This window comes from Dipodomys spectabilis, unplaced genomic scaffold (assembly GCF_019054845.1).
Source record: "Dipodomys spectabilis isolate Male_0828 unplaced genomic scaffold, ASM1905484v1 ptg000017l, whole genome shotgun sequence".
In the NCBI taxonomy this organism is placed as follows: Eukaryota; Metazoa; Chordata; class Mammalia; order Rodentia; family Heteromyidae; genus Dipodomys; species Dipodomys spectabilis.
Genome location: NW_024870694.1, coordinates 10,503,810 through 10,522,268, shown reverse-complemented (window position 1 = coordinate 10,522,268; position 18,459 = coordinate 10,503,810). Strand labels below are relative to the sequence as shown.

Here is an 18,459-nt window from a genome sequence, read left to right as displayed (position 1 = left end):
GTAACTGTTGAGAGAGAGAGGGATTAAAAAAGGTGAAAGTCATGACATAGCTTTGAAGAAAAAGATCTAGAAGAAAAAGAAAATCAATTAATTACAGGACAGCATCAAGTACCTAGCTGAGGTCTGAGAAAAGTCACCATCTAAATGCATATTTGAGCCAGGAACCAGTGGTTCATGGCTTGTAGTCCTAAATTCTCAGGAGGCTGCGATCTGAAGACCACAGTTGGAAGCCAGCTTGTGGAGGAAAGTCTGTGAGACTCACATCCAATTAACTACTCCAAAACAGCTGGACCTGGATTAGTGGCTCTAGTGGCTCAAGTAATAAAGTGCCAGCTTGAGAGAAAAAGCTCAGGGCCAGGGCCAGGGTCAATGCCCAGACAGGTCCTGAATTCAAGTCCCAGTACTGGCACAAAAACAACAAATAAAAAACAAATGGGCTGGAAACACTTCTCAATGATGCTGTGACTGCCCAGAATATGTATAGCTTTTGATTCAATTCTTAGTTTAAAAAAACAAAAACAAAAATTCCAGCCAAATAAGAAAGGAATGCAGAAAAAATATGACCCAGAGATTTAGCAAGACTGATCGAAAGCATAACCTGAATATTCTTGTCCATTCAAGAGTCTTATGTTTGGCTGGGAAGGTGGCTCAGTGGTAGAGCACTTGCCTTGCATGCTTGAGGCCCTGGGTTCGATTCTTCAGCACCACATAAGAAAAAAGCCGGAAGTGGGACTGTGGCTCAAGTGGTAGAGTGCTAGCCTTGAGCTGAAGAGCTGAGGGACAGCGTCCAGGCCCAGAGTTCAGGCCCCATGACCGGACCCCAAAAAAAAAAAAAAAAAAAAAGAGTCTTATGTTAAAATCCTGACGCTCAATGTATTGATATTTGGAGAGAAGGAACTTTGGAAATAATATGAGGTCATGAGGGTGGGTCGTTGAAATAGGAACAGTACCCTTCTAAGAGCTTGAACACAGTGAAACGGCAACCACTCAAACCAAGAGAGACCTTCATAATGAAATCTTACTAGCATCTTGACTTCCCAACCTCCAGAACTTCAAGAAATATTTGTTGTTTAAATCAGTCTATAGTATTTTGTTATAGTGACCTGAACTAAGATAATACCTTATAATTAATATCCCAGAAAATGTGTTGAATTTATGAAATAAAAATAGAAATTTATAAAAGCGAACCACAAAGGAGTTTTTGGAAATTAAAAATAAGATTCAATATATGTTCACAAAGGATCAAAGAAAAATTTAAGCAAATTCTCTCAGAAATATAAAAACAAATGACAAAGAGAAAGCAAGAAAGATAAACATTAAGCTATGGCCTAGTAGCTCCCATCTATACTAGCTATTCAGAAGACTAGAATCAGAAGATCACAATTCAAAGGCAAGCAGGGCAGAAAAGTCCATGAACTCTTATCTCCAATTAACTGGCAAAAATCCAGGACTAGAGGTTTGTGGCTCAAGTGGTAAAGCACCAGCAAAAAAGCTAAAGAGCCAGGAACCAGTGCCTCATGCTTGTAATCCCAGGAAACTCCATGAGACATTTATCTCCAATTAACCACCAGAAAACTGGAAGTGGCGCTGTGGCTCAAGTGGTGGAGCACTTACCTGGAGCTGAAGAGCTCAGGAACAGGGCCCAGGCCCAGAGTTCAAACTCCACGACCGACCAAAAAAAAAAAAAAAGCTAAAGAACAGTGCCCAGGTGCTGAGTCAAAGCCCCAGTACTGTCACAAAAAGAAAGAAAGAAAAAAATGAAGAATACAAACAATATAGAAAAAAGAAAAGCAGAACACAAATGCTAGAACTCACAATAGACAGAGAAAAAGGTATTTTCAAAGAAATACAGGGTAATTTCCTAGAACTGAAGGAAATGAGTCAGTTACCCAGACAGCTCAGGAGAATCTGACAATTTGTCCCAAGTCAGTGAAAACACAACCTTTACCAAGGTATTGCCAGCAAAATTTCAGAACAAAAGTTCTAAAAAGGCAGAAAAATGAATAGTAGGATCAAACTCAGGACCCAGCATGTGCTAGTCAGGCACTCTACACTGAGCTGGACCCCAATACTAAGATTACTTAATGCTTTAAACATATGTACATTATTTTGTTAAAAATCTAATAAGTAGGTAGATGTTCCTCTTTCAGTGTTCTTTATGTCCTCTTCCTCAGAAGATTAAAATTTGGGCTGGAGGCCGGGCGCTGGTGGCTCACGCCTGTAATCCTAGCTACTCAGGAGGCTGAGATCTGAGGATCGCGGTTCAAAGCCAGCCCGGGCAGGAGAGACCATGAGACTCCTATCTCCAATAAACCACCAGAAAACCGGAAGTGGCGCTGTAGCTCAAGTGGTAGAGCGCTCGCCTTGAGCTGAAGAGCTGAGGGACAGCGCCCAGGCCCAGAGTTCAAGCCCCACGACCGACAAAAAAAAAAAAAAAAAAATTTGGGCTGGGAAGGTGGCTCAGTGGTAGAGCGCTTGCCTTGCATGCATGAGGCCCTGGGTTCGATTCCTCAGCACCACATAAGCAAAAAGAAAAAAGCCAGAAGTGGCGCTGTGGCTCAAGTGGTAGAGAGCTAGTCTTGAGCTGAAGAGCTGAGGGACAGTGCTCAAGTGGTAGAGAGCTAGTCTTGAGCTGAAGAGCTGAGGGACAGTGCCCAGGCCCAGAGTTCAGGACCCAAGACCGGACTCCCCCCGCCCCCCCCCCCAAAGATTAAAATTTATGGGCTCGGAAGGTAGAGAGTGCTTGCCTTGTATGCATGAGACCCTGGGTTTGATTCCTCAGCACCACACAAGTAGAAAAAGCTGAAAGTGGCAGTGTGGCTCAAGTGGTAGAGCGCTAGCCTTGAGCCGAAGAGCTGAGGGACAGCGCCCAGGCCCAGAGAGCAATCCTCAACCAACAACAACAAAAAAGATTAAAACCTATTAAATATCATCATAAAAAGATTTCCCTGGGGCTGGGAAGGTGGCTCAGTGGTAGAATGCTTGCCTTGCATGCATGAGGCCCTGGGTTTGATTCCTCAGCACCACATAAGCTGAAAAAAAAAAAAAAAGCCAGAAGTGGCACTGTGGCTCAAATGGTACAGCGCTAGCCTTGAGCTGAAGAGCTGAGGGTCAGTGCCCAGGCCCAGAGTTCAGGCCCCACGGCCGGACCCCCCCCCCCCCAAAAAAAAAAAAAAAAAAAAAAGATTTCCCTAATTGAAAGACACAAACGTAAAATGCAAACCAGGCCCTAGAAACAGAGTAGCTCATAATAATCATATAGGCAGTTTTCCCATGCTCTGAGTATTAAAGAAAAAGAAGATAGGCAGGTGGTAGGGGCTTCACTTGAGTAGTTTAAGTCGAAACAATGCAATATAATTAGTCTCTGTCTCTTTCTCATATGCAAACAGGAATAAGCAGCTAGGTAGTGTAATATACTGTAAGCATTCACTGACTACACCTCTCCTCCTAGCCTAATTAAAAAAAAACTATAATGTTTTTTGATTGAGTTCTCTACAATGCCTGTTATCAATATAAGGATTATTTAACATCACAAACTAAACTTGTATAATGAAATCTATGGATATTGTACTGTTAAAGATTTTTTTGGTGCATTGATCAGAAATCCTGACTAGATTTTTATTATTTCAAGTATGTAAGCATTTGTTACAAGTGTTCAAAAACAGATCAGGAGGGTATCTCTGGAGCTAACAGATAGAGGAGTATTCCTAAGTATTCTGAAACTGGTTTAAAACAGGGAAGGATCATGCTTGCTACTTACACCTTTCCCAATGTGGAGCTTTATAACACAGTACCTTTATGACACCATTAAAAGTTTTAAAACAGGTGTCCTTAAAAATACTAGCACGATGGGCTGGGAAGGTGGCTCAGTGGTAGAGCGCTTGCATTGCATGCTCAAGGCCCTGGGTTCGATTCCTCAGCACCACATAAACAAAAAGAAAAAAGCCAGAAGTGGCGCTGTGGCTCAAGTGGTAGAGCGCTAGCCTTGAGCTGAAGAGCTGAGGGACAGCACCCAGGCCCAGAGTTCAGGCCCCACGACCAGACCCACCCAAAAAAAACAAAAAACTAGCATGAATGCAGATGGCTCATGTCTGTGACCTTAGCTACTGAAGAGGTTGAGATCTGCAGGATCACGGTTCAAAGCCAGCCTGGGCAGGAAAGTCTGTGAGACTCTTATCTCAATAAAAACCACTAGAAAACCGGAAGAGGCATTATAGCTCAAGCAGTAGAGCGCTTGGCTTGAGCTGAAGAGCTGAGAGACAGGGCCTAAGCCCAGAGTTCAAGTCCCACAACCGACAACAAAAACAAAACTAGTGAATGAGAAAGACTCTAGTTCCTTCAAAGCCAGGTCAGTGATTAGTTATGCTTCACAATTCTCATCCCTTAGAATCCCTGCCCATGTGTATAAATGTTTAAAATGTGTTTATAACTGTATAAAAACAAAAGCGGAGCTGGGCAGGGGTGGCTCACGCCTTTAATCCTAGCTACTCAGTAGGCTGAGATCTGCCCATGCCGGCCAGGAAAGTCCATTAAACTCCTATCTCCAATAAATCACCAGAAAACCAGAAGTGGTGCTGTAGCTCAAGTGGTAGAGCACTAGCCTTGAGCTGAAGAGCTGAGGGACAGCGCCCAGGCCCAGAGTTCAAGCCCGACAACCGACCAAAAAAAAAAAAAAAGTGGGTGTATATGTATATATTTTTTTATTTTTTGCCAGTCTTAGGGCTGGAGCTCAGGGCCTGGGCACTGTCTGAGCTTTTTTTTCCCATATATACTTTTTATTGTAAAAATATTGTATAGAGGGGTTACAGTTACATGAGTAGGGTAATGAGTACATTTCCTATCAAGCATTGTTACCTCCTCCTTTGTCTGAGCTTATTTTGCTCAAGGCTAGCACTCTACCACTTGAGCCACAGAGCCACTTCCGGCCTTTTGTTTATGAGGTACTGAGGAATCACACCCGGGACTATATGCCTCCTAGGCAAGCACTATACCACTAAGCCACATCCCCATCCTGTTTTCTCATACACATATGTATACATGCTATGGGAAAACTGATTTTGTTTAAATATTGTGGGAAGAGTAATGACAAGACAATCTACTTTTGTCTGAGAGGGGAGTAATGGGATTCGCTTTTTATTTTTTATATTTACTACATAATTTTACACAATTAAAAATGAGTATTTAGCCGGATTTAAGCTATTATCTAAAACATTTTTTACATTTTTTTGTTGGGCATGGGTCTTGAACTCAGGGCCTGGGTGCTGTCCTTGAGCTCTTCAGCTCAAGGTTAGCGCTCTACCATTTAAGCATTACTGCCACTTCTGGTTTTCTGGTGGTTGATTCGAGATAAGAGTCTCATGGATGTTCTTCACCGGGCTGGGTTTGAACTGCAATCCTCAGATCTCAGCCTCCTGAGTAGCTAGGATTATAGGCGTGAGCCACTGGCACCCATTTTGATATTCACCAGACACAGACCTTAGCATGTTTAAGAAAAAAAAAGAAGAAACTTGAGTTTCAAAAGCTGATGCAATGGGGGGGGGGGGTGGGGGGTCTGGTCGTGGGGCCTGAACTTTGGGCCTGAGTGCTGTCCCTCAGCTCTTCAGCTCAAGGCTAGCGCTCTACCACTTGAGCCACAGCGCCACTTCCAGCTTTTTTCTTTTTGCTCATGTGGTGCTGAGGAATCGAACCTAGGGTCTCAGGCATGCAATGCAAGCGCTCTACCACTGAGCCAACTTCCCAGCCCCGCAAATTCTTTCTTGGGAGTGTATGTGTGTTTGTGTGTGTGTGGGGGGGGGGGAGAGAAAGAAAGAGGGGGGAAAAGAGATGGGGAGGGAGGATAACTAGGCTTAGGATCAGGGCCTTGTACTTGCTAAGCTCTACCACTTGAACCATGCCCCTACCCTTTTTGATTTAATTTTCACTCTCTTGCTTTTGCTGTGTTAGCCTGAGATGGTGATTCTATTACCTCTGCCTCCAGAATTGCTAAAATAACAGATATGTACCACCATACATAATCTATTTTTTGAGAGCGAGAGAGACAGAGAGACAGAGAGAGAGAGAGACAGAGAGAGAGAGAAATCACTTTTCCCCAGGTAAGCCTCAAACCTGTAATCCAGGCTAGCATGGATTACAGGTGTAAACCACCATGCTCACCCAGATACAAATTCTTTAAGCATTTATTTATTTTTTCTAACTACAGCTACTGTCTGATCAGATCTAAAATTATTCTGGCAAAAGTGCTATATATAAAACCATGTATTTAAGTGAGCCCTACAGAGAGAAATATGAATAGGCAGTTCAAAATTACTTGTTAACGGTTTGTATAGGACTGGTGGCTATTAGATTTTTTTTTTTTTGTCATGGAGGCTGAAGTCTGGGCCTGGGTGCTGTCCCTCAGCTCTTCAGCTCAAGGTTAGTGCCCTACCACATGAGCCACAGCGCCACTTCTGGTTTTTTTCTGCTTATGTGGAGCTGTGGAATCCAACCCAGGGCCTCATGCATGTGAGGCAAGCACTCTATCATTGAGCCACCTTCCCAGCCTGTACTAGATAAATTTTAAGCAGCTTAATATTTTTATGTTAAAGGGAAGAAAATTCACACTTTGTCAGGCACTCAACAGTATGTCAGCCATGGTGTCATATACCACACACTCACTCTACTTGTTCAATAGTCTGGATAGGATAAAATGTTCACTATTTTTTGTGGCTTCCCAATTTTACTTGTCTCTAAAAAGCAGTAAAAGCACACAAAGAAAATATATTAGGACCACCAGAAACTCTACAGTATAAATAAATATTTACAGTAATATTGTTCTAGTAACATAAGAGGACTAATATAACTTAGATTTAAGTGAGAACTCCAATTCTAGGGAGATAATAAAAAGGGTGAATGAATACAAAAGACAATTATAACACAACATGAATCTTGATTCATATATAATTGCTTTTTCAACAAGATGTGAACACTTTAATTTAAAATTAACTAATAAATCACAATTCTGTATTCCTTTTAAGATTATTTTGTTTAAAAAAGACACATTTCAGGATTAACCAAAGCCTATTTCTAATACAGATTAGTTTACCCAAGTAAGTAAAGAATATACCACAGTGCAGCTCCCTTAACCTAGGAGTCAGGTTTTAATGACAAAGTCCGTTGCCAGCAATGGACATGTAGATAACCATCAAAGATGTAAATATAAATCCCAAACTGCTTCTATAAATGGAAAAGCCCTTTGTTGAGTCACAGCATAAAACAGGGGTCCTGGAATATACCCCATGAATATGGTCTCTGACTTAGGATGGAAGTGCCTTCTGTAGTGGTCATGAGGCTCAGTCTTCTCACCTAGTGGGTTTTCTATTTCATTGGCAGCATCTTCTCTATCATAATGCATCCAGACAACTGTTCACAATGTTCAAATCTGGAACTCAAGAGGCACTGCAGCTTTCCACCAGAAATAATCAGCTTGTGTCTGTAAAGTAACTTAGTGATAACTGTAGAAGGCCAAATAACAGTTCAAAAAAAAAAAAAAAGTGAAATCAAGAATCTTATTGAAAACAGAGGCCATTAAGTGCTTTAGATCAAAGTTTCATTATTTTCCTCATTTTTTCAAAACTTTCCTGTTATCAATAAAAGCCTTTCTCCTTATACTTGTATTTTAACAGATATGATAGGGCCTATAATAGGAAATAAAACTCTACTAGTTTCCCCAAAATATTCAAAAATAGCAAAATTATTTTTATTCATGATTTGTACTACTGCAGGATGGCAAATGGGTATGAAGTTCATAGGGAGTGGATGATGCGAACAAAATGTGGCTCCAGGCATGTCAGAATAGACAATACCTCATCCAAAAGCAAAGAGCAGAGCAACACAGAAACACAGGAGAGGAAATAAAGGGCATAAAGGGCATTCTAGTAATTAATGCTACAGGTCACAGACCTTTTTTTTTTTCTTTATTAACTCTTAAAAAAAAAACTATCAATAAGGACATTTCATTTTTCTTCCTTTCTCCAGTTTTTACATGAATATTCTACTTATTTGAAAAAAAAAACTGAAGTCAAATACTTCCACCAACAAGTACTTTGTTATTTAAATTATCATAGTAAGATAATGGTAATGGGTTGAGAACATGGTAACTCACAACAAAGCTTTACAGTTTATTGGTCATAAGCTGCATCTCTATAATAGTGACATTTCTCATTCATGATTCTATTTTAGAATCCACCAAAGTTCAAGTTTCTCACTCAGGTTTTGTTAAGTCCCAAATATTTTTCCTTTTAAATAGACAAGAGTTAAGTTTTAAATTCTGAAAACTCAATGGTTACTATATTACTTGTTCCATGGGGTAGGTGAAGGCATTTGTGAAAGATGGCTGAACCTAAAATTGTAACATATACAGAAATTTATTTCCAAAATGAAGCCTGGAGGAGCTGGCAGTGGCAACAACCATTATCAAAAAGCCCAAGTAGGAACAATAAACCATTTTGGCTCCTGAAGCCAAATGTGAAGAAGAAACAGGCAGAAAGGAAGACAAAACAGTCAGTGGGATTCTTTTTCTGTCTCAATGATTTAGTTATAAATATAGATTATTAGTCCTCTTTCTATACATGTAACAAATGTCAAACTTACTATCATGAAATTTCTAAAACTGACTCTTTCACATTTGTTTAAAAAAAAAAGGTAAAAATCACATACTTTTCTTCCTCTTTTTCAGTTCAAGTTCTGAACTGAAATATTAAACAACAGCTGGTCCTAACTTCTAGAAAAAGTTAAACCATATTAAGCTCCTTTGCCAATTTAAAGAGCTACATCATTTCTATCATACTTGCCTTGAATTTAGGCATGAGAAAAACTTCTCAAAGCAATTCAAAAGGAGCAAGTCAAAGAAAAGGGAAACTACAGAGGAAAGCCAAGACTAGATGAAACAAATACTTGTGAAATACTCGAATCTGACATTCAAGTACTGAAAATACCCCAAAGGAAAATCAACACGATCTATTGTAACAGTCAGCAAAGTAAGACACAAATCTCACACCTAAGAAATGGCCTTAAAAGGCTGCCTGCTGAAAGATGTAAGGCTAGTGATTCAGTCCACAATTCCTTTTGGACCCTAAAAAAGGGGTTCTCATTTGAAAGTTATAAATATCTTATTGTATTTTTCTCTTGGTTGTCTTCAGGGAATAGTAGTTTTGTTTTTTCTTTCCTCCATGTTATACAGGTGATCTCCTTAACCCCCCCCCAAAAAAGTAGTAGTTTTCATATATTAAAACACTTCTTTTAGAAAATGGAAAAAAAAATAAGAGGCCACAGTAATGATGTTAACGGTTGCTCTTCATTGCTTCTTTAGCTGCCATGATTAGCGGTGTCAAGCTGGATAATGGTTTGGCCAGTTTCAGGAAGGGATGCTGTGGGGGAGAGGGGCAGAGAGAAATGTATATGTCAGTTAAGAAACAAAACAGTTTTTTCAACTGAGCTTTAAAAATTACTTATAGATCATTATTTAATAAACTAAACATTTAATTTCTTCCAAAACCTCTTATAATCCCTATATCTGTTTTTTTTGGTCATTCGTGGGGCCTGAACTCTGGGCCTGTGCGCTGTCCCTCAGCTTTTCAACTCAAGGCTAGTGCTCTACACTTGAACCACAGCTCCACTTCCAGCTTTTTCTGCTTATGTGGTGCTGAGGAATCCAACCCAGGGCCTCATGCATGCAAGGCAAGCACTCTACCACTGAGCCACCTTCCCAGCTCCCCTATATCACTTTTTATAGTTGAAAACAATTTTTCTAATTAATAAAATATAGTTAAGTGCTCTATAAATATACTTACACCAGCATCATACAAGTATGAGAATTGGTAATATGAGGAACTTACTACTATAACATCGTTTGAGAATTTTATTCTTAGCAGATAAAACTATATATATAACCAGCTGCTACCTTTCATGCTGGTGATCAGTAAATAGTGAAATATTATTAGCACAATGAAAACTTACTATTGACACTCAGAAAGTGAATTTTTCTAAAGAGTCATCTTTTCCAAATTTACCTGTAACAATTCTTTGGCTGAACCTCTTTTCTCCACATCCATTTCCAAACATCGATTTAAAAAATCTCGAAATATTGGGGAAAGTTTCTCTGGATTTTGAAGTTCTGGGGTTCCATTAGTTGCTATCAGGTACAAGGCCTAAAATGAGAACATTTTTACATATTTAAGGCAGCTCCACATATACCTGATCAAATTATGGTAGAGCATAATTTTTTAAAGACAATCATTGTAAACTAATCTTCTCTTCCTGTAGCTCTCTTCTCTCTAGAGTGTATGTTTTTGTGTGTGATGCTGGGGATGGAACCTAGGACATTTTGCTACTTCACTTTGAGTTATAAACACAATACATTTTCATAAAAATCCTTCACCTCTTATACACAGAAGTATAAAGAAAAAAAGACAACATAATCCCACTATCAATATATAGTACAGTATATAGTTTTGTTAAAGATTCTCTAGCTTTAAGCCATACTATCAAATTTCAAAACAGTTGAATTTATTTCAACTTTTCTTTTCACTGTATTCCAACTTATCTCCCCTTTCTGTGGTTCTGGGGTTTGGACTCAAGGCTTCACATTTGCCAGGCAAGTGCTCTACCATTTTAGCCAGTCCACGAGATAGTTTCAGTAGTAGCTCATGCTAGCCTTCAACCTACAATTCCTTGAACTTATAATTAATCCATCATTAGTGATCTGATCTTACACATGCCTCTTTTCTAAGGACATGAGTGCATTTACTTTTTTCATTTATATTAATAATCATGAGCAGCCTGGACACTTTTTATCTCCTAGTTTCTCTACTCCCAATGCCCATGTTGCTCTCCAATGTCTCCATGCTTTCACAGGTAGTGCTCTCTGGTAACAGGTTTTTTTTTTGCTTTTGTTTTTGTCTTTTTTTCCCATGACTGGGCCTAAAGGTGAATAAGTGCCTTCTGGCTCCTCATTTCTCTCTGAGATCTTTATCATATTTCTCTGAAACCCAGGCTTATGATGGCTTATCTATCTTCCCTTGTTTAAAGACCTACTAAATCCCAGACTCCTACCCTCACTGTTTCAAGATTATACCTTTTTGTACTATACCTCTAATGTTATTCTCATCATAATTTTCAGCATTTTCAATAGCTACATGAATGCATGCTACAACTTGAACTGTTGCCTGATGCCTTTGTACTATATAGTTCCTCAGATACGTTCACTTCTGGCCACACCCTCTACCATCCATATCAGTAGTAGTGGCAGAAATTACAAGCTCAAATCTTGGTTGTAGTCTACCTTCTACATTCCTAGAATCCTTATGACTTTACTGGCACCTAAATCCTAACTGATCTTTCCAGTGTCCATGATTCCCTTCACATACATTTCTTTCACTTCTTGAAAATCTTTTTTTTCTTTTCTTTTTTTTTGGGGTCTGGTCGTGGAGCCTGAACTGTGGGCCTGGGCGCTGTCCCTCAGCACTTCAGCTCAAGGCTAGCACTCTACCATTTGCGCCACAGTGCCACTTCCGGCTTTTTTCTTATGTGGTGCTGAGGAATCGAACCCAGGGCCTTGAGCATGCAAGGCAAGTGCTCTACCACTGAGCTACCTTCCCAGCCCCAATCTTTTTTTTCTTATACTCTATAGTTTTTCAGGTTGCTTCAGGTAGGGAGGGTTAAAATGGTCCCTGTTACTTCGTCTTCAAAGCAAATGTTGTCACTCTTCAAGTTTCTATCTATTGCATCCATACTCATCAAGACTCAGGCTTCATCATCTTTTTTGTGTGTGTGTGTGTGTCAGTCCTGGGGCTTGAACTCTGCTCTGGGCTTGGGAGCTGTCCCTGTACTCTTCAGTTCAAGGAGCGTGCTCTATCGCTTGAGCCACAGCACCACTTCTGGTTTTCTATTGGTTTTTTGAAATAAGAGTCTCATGGTCTTTCCTGGGCTGGGTTTGAACTGTGCTCCTCAGATCTTAGCCTCCTAATAGTTAGGATTACAGGCATGAGCCACCGATGCCCGGCTAAGGCTTCATCATCTTAATGAACAAATGTTCTCTCCCTCACTTGTAGCATGATGTTTCCAGACTATACTTTTATTTTGTTTTACCTTTTCTTCTGGCCATTCCATTTGGGGACCAAATAATTGCTATAGCTAAGAAGCTTTATTTTCTACCTCTAGCCTGGATCCTAACTTGCATACTCATTGGCCTATTCAACATATCCATTTGAATGTTCTGGCAGGTCTCTCAACCTTAATATGCCTAAAGTGTTAAAATACTATCTGCTGAAAGACTTCAAGCCCCACATCCAACAACAACAAAAAAATATCTGCTGATACCTCACCTGCTATCATGCCCCTCTCTTCCTTTCATTTTTCTCATTTTAGCTGAGGTGAATGTCAAATTTATCATTCTAGTTGCTTAAGCTAAACTCTTAGGGCCTTCCTTAATGCTCCTCTCTCTCATGCAGTCTCCTGGCACAACACATCCAAGGCAGGCACTGGTAGACCATGCCGACAATCCTAGCTACTCAGAAGGCTGAGATCTGAAAATCAAGGTTCAAAGCCAGCTTGGGCAGGAAAGGCTGTGAGACTAATCTCCAATTAACTACCAGAAAATCAGAAGCGGAGCTGTAGCTCAAAGTGGTAGAGCACTAGTCTTGAACAAAAAAAACTCAGAGACAGTGACCAGGCTCTGAATTCAAGCCCCATGATGACAAAACAACAAACAAACAAAAATATACAGAATCCATCCCACTGTTTAGCAACCACACCAATAATATCCATGCATACTATCATTTCTTGCGTGAATTATTGCAGCAGCTTCTGAATGATCCTCTTGAAATATTGAAATAATTTACATCTCTTTTACATTTCACTGCGCTCCAATATATTTGTCATCTAGAGTAAAAGCCAAAATCCTTTCCAAGGCTTCCCAAGGCCAATACAGTATCTGACTTCTTTATGGATCTACTTCATTTGCCTGCTGTTTGCACAATGCACTCTAGCTATGCTGAAATCCTCAAGGACCTTTGAATATATATTGGAACACTTCTGTTTGAGAGCATTTGCATCAATTGTTCCTTCTGTTCAGAATGCTCTTTCCTGTTATCTTCTATATTCAAATGTCACTTCAGCAAAGCCCTTCAAAAGTATCCTTTTGAAACCAAACATCCTGATCTTTTTTGCTAGTCCCAGTACTTAAGAGTCCATGGCTTAATATATATTATTGTTATTTATTTTATTATCTCTCTTCCCCCACTAGAATGTTTTTCTTGGTTCTTTTGGGAAACACCTTGAATAGGGCCTGATACAAAGCAAGGCTCAAATTAACACTGGTTAGATGAATGAAAAAAAATAACACTAAAACTTAAAAAACTGAATGGACAAGCATATACTGAATGGACAAGTGTACTCTACTGAAAGTATTTTCTACTTACCTGAACTGGAATCTTTTGGCAGTGAGGCAAAAACATTCAGGAAATGAATTAAAATGTACTAAAATCTAATTCTATCCATTGTATGGATTCTTTAACTTCCCATAATACTTGAAGGTTCCATATTATAACCTATAAAACCTTCTTAAGTTTTTTTGCCAAATAATATTCCATTGTTTATTTGGTGATTACATTAGCTGCTTCCACTTTTTGCCATTTCAAATAATATTGCTGTTCTGAACACTAATATACAAGTTTTGTGTAAGCACATGTATGCTTTTTCTTCCCACTTTAAATGAACTTATGCTATATAGCCCAGGCTAGCCTTGAACTTGCAATCCTCCTATCTTAGCCTTTCAAGTATTAGGGATTATAGGTGTGGGCCACCATGCTTAGTGACATGTATGTGTTTTTTTTTTATTGTAAAGATACTATACAGAGGGTTACAGTTACATGAGTGAGGTAATGAGTACACTTCCTCTTGAACATAGTTACCCCCTCCATTGTTTTCCCTCTACCATCCCTTCCCTCCCTACCTTCCCTGAGGTTCTTTTTTTTTTTTTTTGATTGTGATTAAGTGATTAATTTACTTAGATACCTATCTAAGAACGGAACTGCTAAATTACACTGTAACTAACTTCTAACTTTTAGAGTATCAAATTGTCTCCCAATGAAGTTGTACTATTTTAGAATCCCACCAGCAATACATGAAGGTGATCCCAAATTCTCCATACCTTCACCAAAACTTATTACTGTCACTATAGTCATTCTACTGTAAAAGGAATATCTTGGTTTTGATTTGTATTTCCTTAATGATGTAAAGCCACTTGTAATTTAAAGCAGGGATGGTGGTGGAAACTCAGCTGATGAGTATTTCCTTGTTGAAAATCTACCCTTTAGTTTGAATATGAGCCTTAACTTTATCATTCATACATTCTCAGAAATGTAACCTTACTTTCTTCTTCACTGTCCTCAGAGTACAAAGGACTTGAGTGCTATATCCAGGATACCTAAATGTGTAGGAAAAATTAACTTAACTATGCAGAAAAAAGGCATCAGGGCATCTCAACTTTGTGAAAGGATAAGTATACTCTCACATGCAAAAGAAAAGCAACAGAACTTACTATTAAAAACCTATAAACTACTGGGCACTGGTGGCTCATGCCTGTAATCTCAGTTATTCAGGAGGTCGAGATCTAAGGATTGATGTTCAAAGCCAGCCTGGGCTGAAAAGTACCTGTAAGACTCTCTTATCTCTAATTAACTACTAAAAAAAACCCAGAAGTGGTATTATGGCTCAAGTGGTAGAGTGCTAGCCTTGTGGACAAAGAGGTTCAGGGACAGCATCCTGGTCCAGACTTCAAGCCCCGCAATCACCAACAACTACAACAACAAAATCTATAAACTATTTACCTAACATGTTCAGCTCTGTAATTCAGAGGTAATGTAATTTTTAGATGTAGAGTAAGGGAAATACTAGGTTTTTGATAACTTTGTATTCTATATTCTTATCCACCTTTCACAGGCAAGTACTAAATATATGTTTTTGTTTTTGTTTTTTTCTGGTCGTGAGGCCTGAATTCTGGTCCTGGGTCCTGTCCCTCAGCTCTTCAGCTCAAGGCTAGCACTACCACTTGAGATACAGTACCACTTCTGGTTTTTTTGCTATGTGGTTCTGAGGAATGGAACCCAGGGCCTCATGCATGCAAGGCAAGCACTCTACCACTGAGCCACCCTTCCTAGCCCCTAAATATATGTTTTAAGGAAAAGTATTTTTCTTTTTTTTTTTGGGGGGGGGGGGGGGTGTCCGGGTCATGGGGCCTGAACTCTGGGCCTGGGCGCTGTCCCTCAGCTTTTCAGCTCAAGGCAAGCACTCTACCACTTGAGCCACAGTGCCACTTCCGGCTTTTTTCTTTTTGCTTATGTGGTGCTGAGGAATCGAACCCAGGGCCTCATGCATGCAAGGCAAGCGCTCTACCACTGAGCCACCTTCCCAGCCCCGGAAAAGTATTTTTCTTATGGTAAAGTTAGGATTTAACTGATCTTACCCTCAAGGGATTTTCATTGAGGTATGGAGGCTCTCCTTCTACCATTTCAATTGCCATGATACCCAAAGACCATATGTCAACTTTGGGGCCATAAGCTTTCCGTGTAACCACCTCTGGTGCCATCCAGTATGGTGTTCCAACCATGGTACTGCGTTTGCTCTGCTCAGGGGTGATCTGGGCACAGAAACCAAAGTCAGCTATAATACAAAACAAAACAAAATATTTAGAGTTAATGGTTTCTAGAAATGGTTTTAAAAACGTTAAGAGTTCAAATATCAAAATTACATCCAATTTTTTTAAAGGAATTTAATAATAAAGTAAACCAGAATAAGTTTAAATATTTTGAGGGTGTTATTTACTCTCACTTCTTTTTTTTTTTTGTCAGCCTTGAGGCTTGGGCCTGGGCATGGTCCCTGAGGTCTTTTTGCTCAAGGCTAGCACTCTACCACTTGGTCACACACAATGCCACTTCCGGTTTTCTGTTGGCTAACTGGAGGTAAGAGGCTCACAGACTTTGCTGTCCAGGCTAACTTTTAAGCACAATTATATCTCAGTCTCCTGAGTAGTGAGGTTTACAGGTATAAGCTACCAGTGTTCAGCTTTACTCTCACTTCTTGCTCTACAACACAGCATACATTATCAGATGTTTCACTGTGAATAATTAATTCAAACCTAAAATATTTTTTTAAAAATCTGAAAGAAAGAACAGCAAAGATGAATACCAAATTTAAATGAAAGTCAATCAGGCAAAGTCAGGAAACAGACTGCTTTTAAACAAAATAAACAAAAACTAGAATCAATAAGCATACAACTTAAGAGAGAGCTTAGAAGAACACATCTGACTCCACTACCTCACTGTGTACCCAAGTAATAGGATACCTACTTCAGCATTTGATACTAAACTAGTGGGAAAGTAGGATGAGAAGTTAGGGCTGTTTTCTTCCCTTGCATATTAAACCCATTTGACTCCTTATATAACCACTGTTAACTATTAGGTTTGTAGTCTTTACACTTTTTAATATGCTTTTTTCTTTTTGCAAGTCTTGGTGCTTGAACTCAGGGCCTGGGCACTGTCCCTAAGCCTCTCTGTGCTCAAGTCTAGTACTCTACCACTTGAGCCACAGCACCACTTTCAGCTTTTTCTGCTTATGTGGTGCTGAGGAGTCAAACCCAGGGCCTCATGCATGTGAGACAAGCACTCTACCACTGAGCCACCTTCCCAGCCCCTTAGACATACATATGAATTATACTAATGAACTGTCTAGTTCATTTGATCTACATGGTAATTTAGATATTTTGTATACTGTTTTCTTTGCTTTTTTTTTTTTTTTTTTGCCAGTTGTGGGGCCTGACCTCTGCGCCTGGGCGCTGTCCCTCAGCTCTTCAGCACAAAGCTAGAGCTCTATCACTTGAGCCACAGCGCCACTTACGGCTTCTTCTGCTTATGTGGTACTGAGGAATGGAACCCAGGACCTCATGCATGCAAGGCAAGCACTATACCACTGAGCTACCTTCCCTGTTTTCTTAAAACTCGATTTAAAGCCAGGTACTACGAGCTGACATTTGTAATCTGAGCTATTATGGAGGCTGAGATCTGAGGATCTCAACTTGAAGCCAGCCATGGCAAGAAAGGTCTTGAGATTTTTATTTCCAATTAACCAGCAAAAAGCTGGCAATGGAGCTGTGGCTTGACTGAAAAAGCTAAGAGATAACATCCAAGTCCCTGAGTTAAATCCCCAGAATCTGTATATAACACACACACACACACACACACACACACACACACAAAGTCACTAACAAAAAATCCCTCATTTTATATTTAGAGATCTTTCTATATAACACATGTCTTATTTTTAGAGATCTTTCCATATAGCACATATCTTATTTTCAAAACTACAAAGTATTATACTATATAAAAATATCAAGCCTTGGGCTGGGAAGGTAGCTCAGTAGTAGGGTACTTGCCTTGCATGCATGAGGCCCTGGGTTTGATTCCTCAGCACTACATAAGCAGGAAAAAAAAGCCGGAAGTGGCCCTGTGGCTCAAGTGGTAGAGCACTGGCCTTGAGCTGAAGAGCTGAGGGACAGCGCCAAAAAGAAAAAAAAAAAAAAAAAAAAAATCAAGCCTAGCTGGGTGCTGGTGGCTCACACCTGTAATCCTAGCTACTCAGGAGGCTGAGATCTGAGGATCCCAGTTCAAACCCAGCTCAGGCAGAAAAGGCTGTGAAACTCTTATCTCCAATAAACCACCAGAAAACCGGAAGTGGCGCTATAGCTCAAGTGGTAGAGCACTAGCCTTGAGCTGAAGAGCTGAGGGACAGTGCTCAGGCCCAGAGTTCAGGCCCCATGACCAACATTAAAAAAAAAAAAAAAAAAAAATATATATATATATATATATATATATATCAAGGGTCTGGGAAGGTGGCTCAGTGGTAGAGTGCTTGTCTTGCACGCATGAGGCCCTGGGTTCGATTCCTCTGCACCACATAAGCAGAAAAAAGCTGGAAGTAGCATTGTGGCTCAAGTGGTAGAGTGTTAGCCTTGAGAGGAAGAGCTGAGGGATAGCACCCAGGCCAGAGTTCAAGCCCCATGACCAATAAAACAAAACCAAAACCAAATATATCAAGCCTGAATACCATAACCCTAGCTACTTAGGAGGCTTAGATCTGAGCATCGTGGTTAAAGGCAGAAAAGTCTCCAAGTAACCCCCAGAAAACCGTAAGTCGCATTGTGGCTCAAAGTAGTACAGTGCTAGTTTTGAATAAAAAAAACTCAGGGATAGCACACAGGCCCTGAGTTCAAGTCCCATGACTTGAAAATAAAAATCAAGCCAGGCAGTGTGGCTCATGCCTGTAATCCAGGAAGTTGAGATCTGGCGATCACAATTTGAAGCCAACCTGGGCAGGCAAGACCTCAAGACTCATATCTCCAATTAACTAGCCTTGAACAAAAAAGCTAAG

At 40.0% G+C, this 18,459-nt stretch overlaps 1 protein-coding gene across 1 annotated transcript in view; it reads right to left on the bottom strand.

Annotated features, from left to right (window-relative positions):
* Positions 1 to 6,918: 6,918 nt before the first annotated feature.
* The window catches only part of Pak2 (p21 (RAC1) activated kinase 2), an 83,469-nt gene continuing 71,928 nt past the window's right edge, over positions 6,919 to 18,459 (bottom strand). Inside the window, exons 13-15 of the mRNA XM_042667539.1 lie at positions 15,500 to 15,696; positions 10,047 to 10,184; positions 6,919 to 9,404 (exon numbers count right to left, since the gene is read on the bottom strand). Coding sequence (XP_042523473.1) covers positions 9,318 to 9,404; positions 10,047 to 10,184; positions 15,500 to 15,696 — 422 coding nt within the window. The 3' untranslated portion in view covers positions 6,919 to 9,317. The remainder of the gene's footprint in view (positions 9,405 to 10,046; positions 10,185 to 15,499; positions 15,697 to 18,459) is intronic.